Consider the following 13,601-nt stretch of genomic DNA (forward strand, 5'->3'; position numbering starts at 1 on the left):
GCTTAAATAGTTTTACTTTCAGTTCACAATATGAACACACACACTTAATTTAAAAGACTAATGTTCAAGAAACTTACATTCGTTCTTGAAATCAAGGCAATCTAACAGCAGGATGCTGAGCTCCGGAGATCAAAGGGTTTATCTGTTGCTGCGACACGATCAGACACCGCGCGCCGCGGAGAATATGTAAATAGTAGGCCTACTGTACTGTACTGTTGGTATTTGTCGCAGTCAAACATAAAACCCAAGGACTGTTACAAGTTATTATCTTGGAAAAGTTTCCCGTTGTTAGATTGCCTTGTTTAAACTATGTATTCCTTTCACCTGGGAAAAGAGAAACTAGTAATTTTACTCTTCACTGATTTCACCAACTCTCAACGCACGTTCGTTTGAAATGTTAAACTTACCTTCTCCATATTCTTCGTCTTTATCTAGAATAACTTCCTGCAAGTTCTTTGTGTTTTTCTTTAAATTGTACTTTGTTGCGATAAGAGAAGTTTTGGTAGTGAGTTCTCGTCGAAAGTCATTCCTGTTCTTACAAGCAACTACAGCCAGTTGTATCTGGATAAGCCAGTCAACATCTCTTGAAGGAACTCTCAAACCAATTCTCTGTGTCTGCGTCACCAGATCAAAATGGATATGCCTTCTGCCTTTTTCTATTTTCTCAACCGACGTGACTTCTACGAGAGAGATCTTATGCGAATACTCCGAATCATCGCACGATGATTTTTTATGCAGCGTTAAACTGTCTGCCGTCAAAATGCAGAACTTCGGTCTCCAAGTATTATTTGGTAACTTCTTAGGATCCCGTCGCTTTTCAATAACCCCGTCCTTAATGATCGCTTCTTTCGTGATAGGATTAGAATTTCCATCAGATATCGTTTTCACCTTTTTATTCACATCAAACTCTTTCAGAGATTTTAAAGTAAAGTTTCTAAAAACCGCTTCCAAAGTCATGATTGTCTTCTATGTATTGTTATTGGTCTTGTTAAACGAAGAAATATTCTTTTTTTTTCTGCCAATAAAACAAGTCAACTGGTTAATGTAACTAATTATAATCCTGAATAATGTCGGTACTTAATAAAAATGTATCTTGTAGAGCCACTCGTATCGCTAACTGTTCTGAACTAGTGCCAGTAAGCACAGTCGCTTAAATACAGTTTCCCAGGGTAAGTCACTGATTGCCCTCGCAGAAATGACTCGAAGCGACCTTAGCTGTTACTGTACTCAAAAAGGAAACTCTATTTCCGGCTGAAATTAATTCAATTTTGAAGAACACAAAATGTTCGCGAAATGTTTTGTAAGTCTTTTAAATCGTCACATCAGTGCATGATATTAATTACGGCATACGCTGTCTTAAAATTTAATTTCTAAAACTAAACGATTTCATTCACTATTAATTGGGCGCGGTTTTGGCAAATCGCTATTAATTAATTAACTAATTGGGTCTAAATGAGAAAAATAGAAAAAAAAATATAGAGTCATTAAAATATAGCTAGTCTTAGAATTTATTTGACTTTGACTATTCATATTATTTATTTACGTGCAACAGAGATTATTGATATACTCTATAAAAAAAAAATAGTTTTCAACAATACAGTATTTGTTTTCCACTATTATACATTTTAGCCACAAATAATCGTTCCTAATAACGTAGGCTGAACAGGTTTCCGTTAATAAGATACACCTCTAACCCATTTAATGTAGGCTGGTTCACTAGGTGAACTTTTACATAAATGCCATCAATCGGATCACATTTTACGAGTGCGTTTACACGCTGATATTTTTGTTGGTACACGCAGTTAACTTTGCAAATCTGTTTGTCAATATTTTTTTTCTTAAGTTAAGATAGTTAAGACTCATGAGTACCTACTTATTTTACGTAATTTAAGTATAATAGTAGGTACGTGAAAATCAGAAGCTTTAGTTAAAAACCAGTTTTTTTTTTAATCTTATGGATTCGACTTCTTTAACAAAGGCAGCCCTTGCTTTAAATCTTTGACTTACAACAAAGTTAAGATGAAAAAACAGAAAATAATGAAAACTAGGCCAACAGCCATAAGTCGCGTGCTAAAACGCATAGTGATACCGGACCGACAGACAGACAGACCGACCGAACGACATAGTGAACTATAGAGTCGCGTCCACGCGACTAAAAAGTAGAAAATGTTTAGAAATGATGTAATGAAACATTGAATGAATAAAGGTGGTGGTGAACCACAAAAGATAAAAAGAAAGTTAAGATGATATTTTTGCCATGCACGTTTTCTGAATCTGACAAGTGTTGGTGTAACTGCTGTAATGTGTGGTACCCCTTTAACTTACTCAATCAGAGTTATTTTATCTCTCAGCAACAGTAGGCCTAGCTTTCCAGACTACTAATAGAATATAGAATTCTTTTACAACCAACAGATGAATCTTTTTATATGTTTTTAGGCTACTATAACGGATATGTATGTAATACTGAATGGTCATTGACATCACGTCCCCGAAGGCGATTGGGGTGATTTCAAGATTTGATGAGTTAAATAGGTTTATGCATTTTTGTAAAAGTCTTGGTTGAGCGACAGATATCACATGGAGTCATAATTTGAACATCTCCGGTCCCATTAGTTCATTAAAAAGAAATTAATCTGGAAATAACTTATATGTTTCTTTTATATGTATTTAAAGAAATATAAAGTGATAGACTTAGCTTATCAGATTAAACCATACATCTGGTGGTAATTTTAGCCTTAACTCTTTCTTTATAATGTATTCCTACTAGGCTTACTTTCTAAACTTTGGTAATATTTAGTCAGATCTGTGTGTAAGTGAACAAAAATTGTCAGGATTTATTAAGTTGTATCTTAAAATGTAGGCCTAACTAAAACGTAATAGTGACAATGTTGAATTTACTACGTCTTCGGATGAAACTGCGGCAGTTAATTCACCGAAAAAGTAGAAATTAAAAAAATAATTATGCTTTCTAATTCATGGGGCTTCGTACTGTAAATTACGAAAAACATTCTATATTATGTAAATAATAAACAAGCTACTAAAAACATCTAGTAGTAAAACTATTATTAACAGTTTAATTTGAATATTCCATTATGAATATTCTATTTTTAACAATTTCTATTCCTCATTTTTGCATAAATTTGTAGGCATATTAATAACATTATTATGATGTACGTTGTTTTAGAATTAAACAGGGTACTTAATTATCAATCCGTTGTCATGTCGAGTGTCGCTTTCGTTGAGGCATAAGCCTACTGATAATTAAGCGAAGTATAAATAACCGCAGTCATAAACTTTGTTAAATTATAAAATGACAACAATTGTCGAAGGAGGTGTAGAAGGACTGTAGCACAGACGACAGACAGACAGACACAATCATGACATTCTATTTCAGACAAGCTGCCTTGAACTACCAATCTGTGGTGAACGCGAAGTAATTTAGCTATGCTAAACTCTATTTATGGAAAAATACTGTAAACATTTTAAAATAGTCGAACGATACAGGATTCTGCCACACGTTCATGTCTGAGGATATGTAGGAACGTGATGGATATCCTCTATTGGTACAAAGGTGATCCGGATGTCACCTTTTGTAAGTTCTGTGTACTACCGATACAGACCTACTGATTTATAGGCTACATTAATCGTTTCGAATAATGTTTATGTTGTAGACTTAAATTTTAATAATTATAATATGAAATGTTGTGTAAATAGAGATAGGTGGAGAGAGAAAAGACCACGGAGATTATACTTACCCAATCATTTTTATTAATTTAAACATTTCTTCATTGATGAAAGTGATTTAACGGTAGGCTTATAATTCTAGGCCCAGAAAAAGACATTTGCTAGAGTCGCAACAACCAAACCAAAAAGAATCGAATATGGATATTTCTATACAAGAAGATACCATGAGATCACATCGGGCCGGTGTGGGGCTAAAGAATGGGCTGGAATTTATATCAAAGATATACTACTGTATTATGACATATGTCTACTTAATTTAAGTTTAAATTAGATATAAAGTTCAACATTGATATTAGTGTCAGTTCATAGATCAAGACTACTTGAAAAAGTCTGTAGTAGACCACATTATGACCAAGCGTTTCCGATAGAACCCTCCGATTTCGTGGAAACTGGAAGTCAACCACGCAACTTGGGTCTAATCAACGTAAAATGATTCAACACTAAGTGGCATATCAATGGTAATTGTCATGCTTACAAACGCATCATATTTTGCAATCTATTTTTCTAAACGCTTCTTCAATCAATGTTTTCCTCCCAAATGTGAACCATTATTAACATCTGAAAAGTGTAATTTCAGTCTTCTGAATATAGAATTGTCATAATGGCATTGAAACAAAGTTTGAAATAACGAAAGACACGACATACTTATTGAGAACAGAAAAGTATGTCCTCCACACGATACTGATTCATCTTTCTGACTCACATTTTCTAGAATTTTAGTTTCTAAAGAAGCTTGTGTCCTCTTGTAAGTTACATGTTTTCTAACATAAATAAAATGTTTTTGAAACAAAGAGACAATCATTCCTTTATGCAGAATATTCTGGAATGAAAGTTGTAAAGGCCTATAAGTATAGACTATAAGTATAATATATATAATAAGAAACAGCAACTTGCATTAATACTGTAGGCCTATTACCTAATTAATCGATCAAATCATTTTTGCATAATTACACATTTTCATGAGCAAAATTTGAAGTATTACAATAACATAGTATAAAGGAGTATCTCAATATTCTGGTACCATGTCCAACAATACAATGTTAAGTCAGACTATTTAACCGTGGAGATGTAAAATAAAAAAAAATAATATTTTGTCATAAAAAATTGTTTTTTTAATGTATTTTAGGCCTATATGTTGGTCCAGTTACCCCACTGACGGGGCAAGTGGTCCCGCAGATCAGTCACTAATTGATTCAAATTAATTAATTCCAAATACTTAATCCAAAATAACTTTTGAACATAAGTAACCAAGTATATAGACCATCTAATCATGGTAGTTATATTCAGTTTTACTACCACTGGCTGTATTTATTTTATGATAAGTCACTATTGTACCACTTACCCCATCCTCCCCTAAACTTATATAAGTGTGGGCTGGGAGAGTGGGGTGGGGACAACTATGATGCATTTTATTTCTTTTTCCTTTTTTTCTTTCTTCTGCAATTTATTCCTCTGCAAATTATAAGAAATAAGGTTGATTTTATTATGTTATGTTTATTATTATTGTGGATTGAAACAAATAAAGAAATGAATGAATGAACGTTAACTAATTTACGTTTTAATGCAAGATGTAAACCTGTCTAATAAGACAATATCTTTTGTCCCTGATGTTTCCTCCGCTTTTCATGTTGGTTCTGATTGTAGTTATTGATGTCAACGTTTATTCCAGTTTTAAGTTGTGACATTTTCCACATTTTCATGAAAAAGGTTACAGTAGGCCTACTATGGAATTCGAATGGAAAAAGAGAATCTCACTTCCCGATGTCCAATAATAGGTCTTTGTCAGTCTAATGTCATTTAAGGCTATTTAAAATGTGAATCATATCGTCATTCATATCATAACCGAAAGTGAACATTTGAAAAAATGTTTTCCACATGCGAATAACCCGTGAGAACATCTTGTGCAAAGGACAATATTTCCTTCAAGATATGACTAGTGAGTGAGTCATTTAAAAAACCATACTAAAAACATAATTTTTAAACACATTTTTATGAGAAGGCCAATTTACACAGACGAGCGTTAACGTTGATACATAGAATCTATGTTAATCTTTATGACCATTTGTACACAACGCGGAGCGGGCGAGTCGTTTCCGCTCAGGATAGATACAGATTGTACGTGGGACAAGCTACGCGGTTTCCGCGTCAGCTTACCGTTACCACTCGTCTATGTGCATTTCTTTTTTTTTTCATAGCCTATCAATTGTAAAAAATGTAACTATTTGAATATTATACAGTATCTCGTTGGAAGAGATTGTGAAATACATTTATTTAAAGACAATAAGTCCCTTTTTTTAAATTGAAATTGAATTAGGATTGAAGTTCATACCCTAAATAATATTGTGACAAATTGTATTTAAAATACAGTATAATTAATTGAAGGTATTAAAAAAAAAGACCAAAAATAAAAATAATTTTAGCAGCACATTTCCTAGTGTTTAGTTCAGTTTAGTACTATGACTGGGCCTACTATAACTTCATAAAACATTATATTGGAACTACAATAGACCAGGATTGTCCATGAATAAATATAGGCCTACCAGTTCACTGAATAAGCCAACTACGGCGTACTTAATTTTCTGAGCAATAATATTGACCGTCCGTCCGACATATTAATGCACACGTGCAATAAACGACAGTATAGCACTAATTAGATATGTTTAATGGATGAACAGATGTTTGTCAGATCACAGGACGGGTACAACCTGAAGGCATGTGTAGGCTAAACGTGAACTTGTCTGTTGCTTTTTAATCATCATCATTGTCAAATGATATAATAGGCCCTAATATTATAATCTTATATAGGGTCGGTTATTTGCTTATCATTTCCACGTGTTAATAATACGCATCCTGTTTGTCATAAGACAGACGTAAAGATGTCAGGTTTACTCTTGTTATTCTTTACGGGTAGTTAGGACTGCGTCAAACTCTTTCGGACGCGCACCAATCAGCAGACAGTAGCCGTGTACTATGCTTCTAGGTGGTTAATCACGTGACAGAGGATGTACTGTCACTCGGCCCCCATTTTTCGTTCTAACCTTCGTCTAATCATCGAGGTATAAAGGTCTGATTAACGATTGACCTTTAAATACTTGCAGAAAAAATTATCTTAAAATTGACCTCTAAATAGTTAAATTAGTAATAATAATAGTAATATGTTATTCACACACGCCTGACGTAAAAATAAATATTATTTTATTTCATAATCTACATTACAATAAAATATGAAATTTCAATTGCTGACCATTATTGTCCAAATTATAGGACCTATGTGCAAATTAAACATAAATATTTATTGCAGTCATCAACTTTATGATTGCAATGGCTCTCCGATGTCATTTTAATAGTCATTTTGACTGAAGGTGAAAGTAGTACAGTACTGTGGTAGATTAAAAAACCATCACCAATTAGTAATAATACAGTAGCACCTCTTATTCCACTTAATAATACCACATTCCCCTTAATAATAATTAATAATACCACGTTTATAAAGCACCATTTTCATGAGTAATCATGCTCAAAGGCACTTTACATAGCATTATTACCCCGGTCACAGTGGATCAAACACATATACTCCCATAATGCAGCTAGTAATCAGCGCAAAGTTGTGTCTAACTGGGTACCCATTTTATACACCTGGGTGGAGAGAGGCAAAGTTAAGTAAGTAAGTGTCTTGCCTATTAGGATACAAGCAACAAGCAATGCGGCGAGAGTTGGATTCGAACCACGATCTCACGATCAGTAATCCAGCGTCCAACACACTGCGCCACACGCCCTCATAATAGGAGTGTTGTCTGAATAGGGGTTGAATGTAATGTTATTGTATACAGTATATGTCATCTCATTCTTTTCACAGGAGTCCCCTTAAAAGAGATTTCCAAAACGAGGGATTCTACTGTATTAATAATAAAAACAAATATGTATCATAGTGTTACAAAGTGATATAAAGCATAGGAAGACAACGCTATTTCTTTGGCGCAAATAGCAACATTATGTATACCACAACACCAACTATTCCGAATGAGGTAAGACCAAATCGTTCAAGCAAATAAGCTCCAGCAGTCGGTGACATTGTTGAAACAAGAGACTGAGAGGCATGTCCAAGGCCTAGCATTGTACCTGAGGAGAAAAATACATTTTTAGAAATTTTATAGAATAGAATATTCTTCAAAATGCTAAATCATTGTCTATAACTATAAGAAATTTAATTTGAGTTCTCAAATTTACAGAACATTTCTGGAGATTTCATATAAAACAAATAATAAAAAATAAAATATATAAATAAATATCATATCAGATAATAAAAGTTAGAAAATGACAATAATTATTTAATTTACTATGTATGAAAAAATACCCAAAAACCACAAGAGAGACAAAACAATATATATATAATTAGCATATTTCTAAAAAATTATTGACTAAAAAATTGAACAATTTACTAATAGGATTATTACTGTATCTAGATTTAAAACTTACCTGTATCTGTGACTGAAACTGTTTTTGTTAGTGAGCTGGTAAGTACTGTACCTATGACCCCATTACCACACGTTATTAGTACAAGAACTACAATCAAATGAGTTGTGGTTGAAACGAAACACTGCAAAAGAGAACATATTAATTAACATATATATAATTTCATATTACATAATGTAACCATTTTCTTTCTTGATGGAAATACAGAAAAGGGTTAGCTTCTGTACAAAAGAAGTGTTTATATAGGATAATTAAAATTGATGTTGAAGAACATCTAGGTAAAATTTCCTAATTTTTTGATTGAACATGTATTTAGAACTTGCTTGTGATAACAAATATTAGTCTTGTTAAATGTACTTCTGTAATATACAGTAACAAATGTTTTATCTATTTTAACATCATCATAGGCTCCATCTGTTACAAGCATATACAAATAAAAACTCAAACTGTATGTACATTGGCAACATATGTTCTTCCAAGCCTATAAAATATTATAACTAGAGGGTACTCCGAGAGTACAAACCTCCGCCTACTGTAAAATTCCCCTACATAAAATGTCCCCGGAAAATAAATATATTTTTTTTACATTTTTTTAATTATTTCTAAGTGTAAATAGGCTAAATGCACACTACAAAGTTGTGGATGACAGTGTGGTGTAATGGTTATGTATCCAGCCTCTCACAGTTGAGATCACTGGTTCAAGTCCCACTGAGTTTTTTTTTTATTTATTTTTTTTTTTTTGTGGACCTTGATCTTTGACCCTGACCATTCAAAATTTAACCACAATTATATGATGAGTCATTGATCATTGTGGCTAAGTTTGGTGAGAATCGGATAAAAACTGTGGTCTCTAGACACACACACAAACGCACACACACACACACACACACGCACACACAAACATACAGGGGTGAAAACATAACCTCCTTGGCGGAGGTAATAAATACAATTTTGGGATTGTTTTAGCTCTCAAAAATGAAACTATAAAATTATTCTACTGCAGCAACTGCAGTAACTACACCTTAACTGTTAATCTGATTATTGATTGATCACTTTATTTCAGAATAAAAATTCCATATATACAAAAAACAAAAGAAAACGGAAAATCACACTAAAATAGGGTTTTCTCCCATTTAGTGAAGAGATTTTAAGATCGTAACAGATAGTTCGTAGTACACCTAACTATATCATTTTCAATATTCAAAACTCTTATTCTAAAACCATAGATGCATTTGTGGACATGCTCATAAAAAGAGGGAATTCTCTTTGTGGAAAACATGTAGTAGCACTACAATGCTTAGGTAAGCCTAGCAACATTCTCAATGAGTTATGAGTTTATCTGTTGTGTTTATATATATATATTATTTAGAAAGTTTTTCATATTATATATACTGTTTATTACAGTGACTGTCCTATAAACATTGACACTAAAAAAAAACCCCTTCATTTTTAGTTAGTTAGTACAATAATTTTGACATGATCTGTTCTATATTTTTATTGACTTACCAGAAATGAATAAGAAATAAGTAGAGTGATAATAGACCCGTTTAAAATGACTGCTTCGCTGTATCTCTTTGTCAGAATACCAATACCAAAGCCTTGAACAAGCTGGGTAAACAAATTAAGTCAATGTTAATGGTGACTGTTTAAGTTAACTTTTTTTTATACACATCAATATGATTATTCTCCTCATGAGAAAAGAAACACAGTGAAGATTAAAAATTCAAATTTCAAATTACCATATTTATCGCTTTGAATAAACGAAACGAATAAATGCCTCTCCTAGAACATCATTTGGAATAAATGCCCCAGTGCGTTTATTCGCATAGTTTTTCTTGACAAAGACTGGTCCTAGAAAAGGTTTTTCCAAAGTCTCCCAAAAGTGAATACATATAGGCTCTTTCCTAGGCCCATTTTGGTTAACCAACGGCAAAGTTGTCCATTGCCATATGCCACGCTTTAGAAAACGAGATTTAGAGATGCTGATGCCAAAGATTTATTTTTTTAAATGGCGCCCTTTATGTTTGGATGCATTTAAAACAAATTATAGCACCCTCTATGGTTTGGTAAAGCTTTATACAGTTTAATTTCTTCAACCTCCATAAAACTCAACTAACAAATCTTAACGTGTAAGTGTAATGTTGTAAAACTTTACCATTGAAATCACTCCTGAAAATGAAAGTATGAAACCCGTCTGATCTGGGGTTAATTTAAATGTTTCCATGGTGATGACGGACAACATGCCTTCAAACAAGTAACTTGGAGCACCAGCAATCATCATGAAGAAAATGAAGAATATTGCCCCTGGAGATTTGGTGAGAATGGAAGTAATCTTGGAGATGTTGAAAATTCCTTCGGAAGACTTGGTTTCTAAAAATATAAGAAGAATTCAATTAAAGATTGGAGTAGCTTAACAAGAAGAGTAAATCAGAGGAGGAAAATAATAGTATACAAAGTGCATTGACATAATTTAAAAAACAAACTTAAATCAGTATTTTAATGTTTAAATGGAGTAGAAAAATCAATAAATTCAAGCATGCAATTTGCTTAATGTTTAATTGCCAGATAAATAAATATATAAAGGCATATGCTCAGGTATTTCACAGTTGTGCTTAATTTAATAAACAGCTGTTTAAATTTGAGTAAATCAAGTGTAAAATTATGTTGGCTGATACTGTAACTTAGCTGGCGTCAGGTCAACTAAAACTTCTTGATAACTAAAACTTCTTGATAACTAAAACTTCTTGATAATTGAAACTTCAATTCAACATTTATTTGACCAAAATCAAATATATACAATACAATGATAATACAACAAAAAATATAATTTGGTCGAGGGATGACCTGTCCATCACTGTCGTCATAGACACATAATAAAAGTATAACATTAAGTTCAGTATAAATGAACAACATAATAATAAAATAAAAAACATAATATTATTTTACAAGTGTTCAATGAACACTATAGCATGACACAAATCTGTAAACAAATTTATAATCACCTCCACTAGCATCTTTAGCACCAGAGGTTTTTGTGTTTTTTGGAATGAATTTTAGGATGATTAAAACACTTAGTAAAGAACCTCCACACGCAACAAAGGCACTTGACTGCTCACTATACAGAAAAAAATTAAAGAAAACAGAAGATTGTAAACAAAAATAATAATGCTTTTGGTAATTTGGTACAAAGAAGGTGAAAATGATGATGGCAATTATGGCATGTCAGCAGTATTCAGTAGAACCCCTATTTAGGGGTCACCTTCAGGACCAAGCAAAGTGTCCAGTCTTAATAGGGGTGTCGGCAGCTTGAATAGGGATCATGGAGATAAAACATATTGTCTCTGATTTGTTTTACAGAAAAATTTCTCCGGAATAGTGGGTGGCTGTGGTGTTAAAACTTATATTGCAAGTCTTTCGTTTCATGGAAAAGTTTCACCTTACAGTGGTGTCTGTCTCTTGAATAGGACTGTCCAATAGGAGGGCACCACTTCTACTGGAAGTATGGTTGTAATTTTGATTTAAAACATTGATCAATTCTAGTACTAACTAAATTATTGTAAAACCCTTATTATGGGGACACGTTCAGGACAAACAAAGTGTCTGCTTAATATAGGGGTTAAAGCATATACAGTACTGTCCTTCATTTGTTTCACAGGAAAGTGTCCACTGAATATGGCTGTTCCAAGAAAGGGGTTCTGCTGTACGTCTGTGTCACAATTATCTGTAGCATGGTGCCACAGTGGTGTAACGGCTATGAGTGCTCACTGGCTAAACACAGGGGCCCCGAGCTTATTTGGGCCCCTGAGCAGTGCCCAGGGGAAAAAATATATTAAAATATGTCGAAAAATGCTAAAAAAACGCCCGACGCCTCCAGCGTTGGAGGGCCACTTAGTGCTCCTAAACTTCTCAGACCTCTGCGTTACGCCACTATTGATTTTAAACAATTTCTAGTAGAGTGATGAACTTATTGTATACCTGAATCTGCTTGCAACTTGGCCTCCAATTAACGGACCAACCACTCTTCCTAATCCATATGATAATGACATGCGACCTAATGCAGCAGCTCGTTTTGATGGTTCCGTCACGTCAACAATAACTATTTGTGAAGCTTTAAAAAAAAAGTTTTTTTAATTAACAGTTTTTTTTATATCAAGACTTATATTCATTAGAATAGAATACATCATATTTTTAACTATAGTTTGTTAATGATCATTTATGTTTTAAGTTATTTTTATTTTAACTAATTAAATTATCATGATTAAAGTGATTTTGTCAACAAATTTGAAGATTGGTGAAAACTAAAATAGGTAAAAGATTTCAAAGGTAAGGTGTCTAAACATTAAAATACACTCCATTAGTTAGCTTTAAAAGTAAAAGTTTGTAGTTTAAAAGTTACCAAAGTTTTAAAATAGCATGTCTTAAAGCTGAGGTTTATTATTAAATACTTTTGTCTAACACATTTGAGAACAATACCAACCATGAAATGCATGAAGAAACAATGACGGTAGCCTTGATAAAAAGACGCCAAATGCAGAAGTAGCAGCTCCAAGAATTCCATACATAAGAGCTGCAGATGAAAATGCGAGAAGCATTGCAATACGACTGCCGTGTACATCTGCGAACCGGCCATACAAAGGGCCACCTATTAATTGTACAAGATAAAACGTTGTTTGGAGGTAGCCAAACTGAACAGTGTCTAGGTTCAATGACCGAGTAAGGTACTGAAAAAACAATTTACATTCACATTATTATAAATAAAAACAAAATGAACAATTTATTTTATTTTTAAATAATAAAAAGCATAAATAATTAAAGTAGCCATAGCCTAGGCCTAGCAAAATAAAATAAATACCATGTTTTTTATAATTAATAAAATTACAATAAAAATTACATATAATAGCCTTTGATATATAATTTAATGATTTCTCACCGGCAGAACACCTGTTTGAATCGAAAAACATGTTGAATACAAAAACAGGTTAACGTGAACGACTTTTATCACGTCCATATCTAGGCCTAGATAGGCCCACTGTCTAGTTTTTTTAAGTCTAGGCCCATATGTGCTACTGTCACCATCCATCAAACGTGGCAGTGCTGCCTGCTTATCATCATCGGTGTCTGATTTCGTCGTCGCCTCCTCTTCCGTGTTTGGCCTAGCTTGGGAATCACTAGGATTTAACTGATTTGAAAGCATTTTATGGGATCGCAACTTCATTTTTTATTATACCATCATTCAAGTCAATCAATGAAAACTATTTTTTAACTCTAGGTACCGGATGTTTCTTTTGGTTTTACACACTCGACGTATTTTCAGGTGTAAACTTCAACACTTCCGGTGTTTTTTTTGTGTGACCCCTGCCCTCCTTTCACTATGCGCAAACAAA

General features: G+C 33.2%; 2 protein-coding genes across 3 annotated transcripts in view; both read right to left on the bottom strand.

The window, feature by feature from the left end:
• The window catches only part of LOC144839821 (uncharacterized), a 70,897-nt gene extending 69,714 nt beyond the window's left edge, over window positions 1-1,183 (bottom strand). For both annotated transcript variants that reach the window (XR_013611787.1, XM_078695338.1), the window contains exon 1: window positions 408-1,183. Coding sequence is in view for 1 of the 2 variants with exons in the window: in XM_078695338.1 (XP_078551464.1) it covers window positions 408-957 (550 nt within the window). In the remaining variant the exon portion in view is untranslated. The remainder of the gene's footprint in view (window positions 1-407) is intronic.
• A 5,739-nt stretch (window positions 1,184-6,922) lies between these two features.
• LOC144839544 (solute carrier family 22 member 18-like) lies at window positions 6,923-13,568 on the bottom strand. Its single transcript, XM_078694957.1, has 8 exons — window positions 13,148-13,568; window positions 12,695-12,938; window positions 12,193-12,325; window positions 11,220-11,332; window positions 10,373-10,587; window positions 9,724-9,825; window positions 8,221-8,341; window positions 6,923-7,863 (listed from the first exon to the last, which is right to left on the bottom strand). Exons 1-8 carry the CDS (start codon window positions 13,430-13,432, stop codon window positions 7,709-7,711), a joined length of 1,368 nt encoding a protein of 455 aa, XP_078551083.1. The 5' UTR covers window positions 13,433-13,568; the 3' UTR covers window positions 6,923-7,708.
• Window positions 13,569-13,601: the final 33 nt, after the last annotated feature.

This window comes from Antedon bifida, chromosome 4 (genome assembly GCF_963402885.1).
Source record: "Antedon bifida chromosome 4, ecAntBifi1.1, whole genome shotgun sequence".
NCBI lineage: Eukaryota > Metazoa > Echinodermata > Crinoidea > Comatulida > Antedonidae > Antedon > Antedon bifida.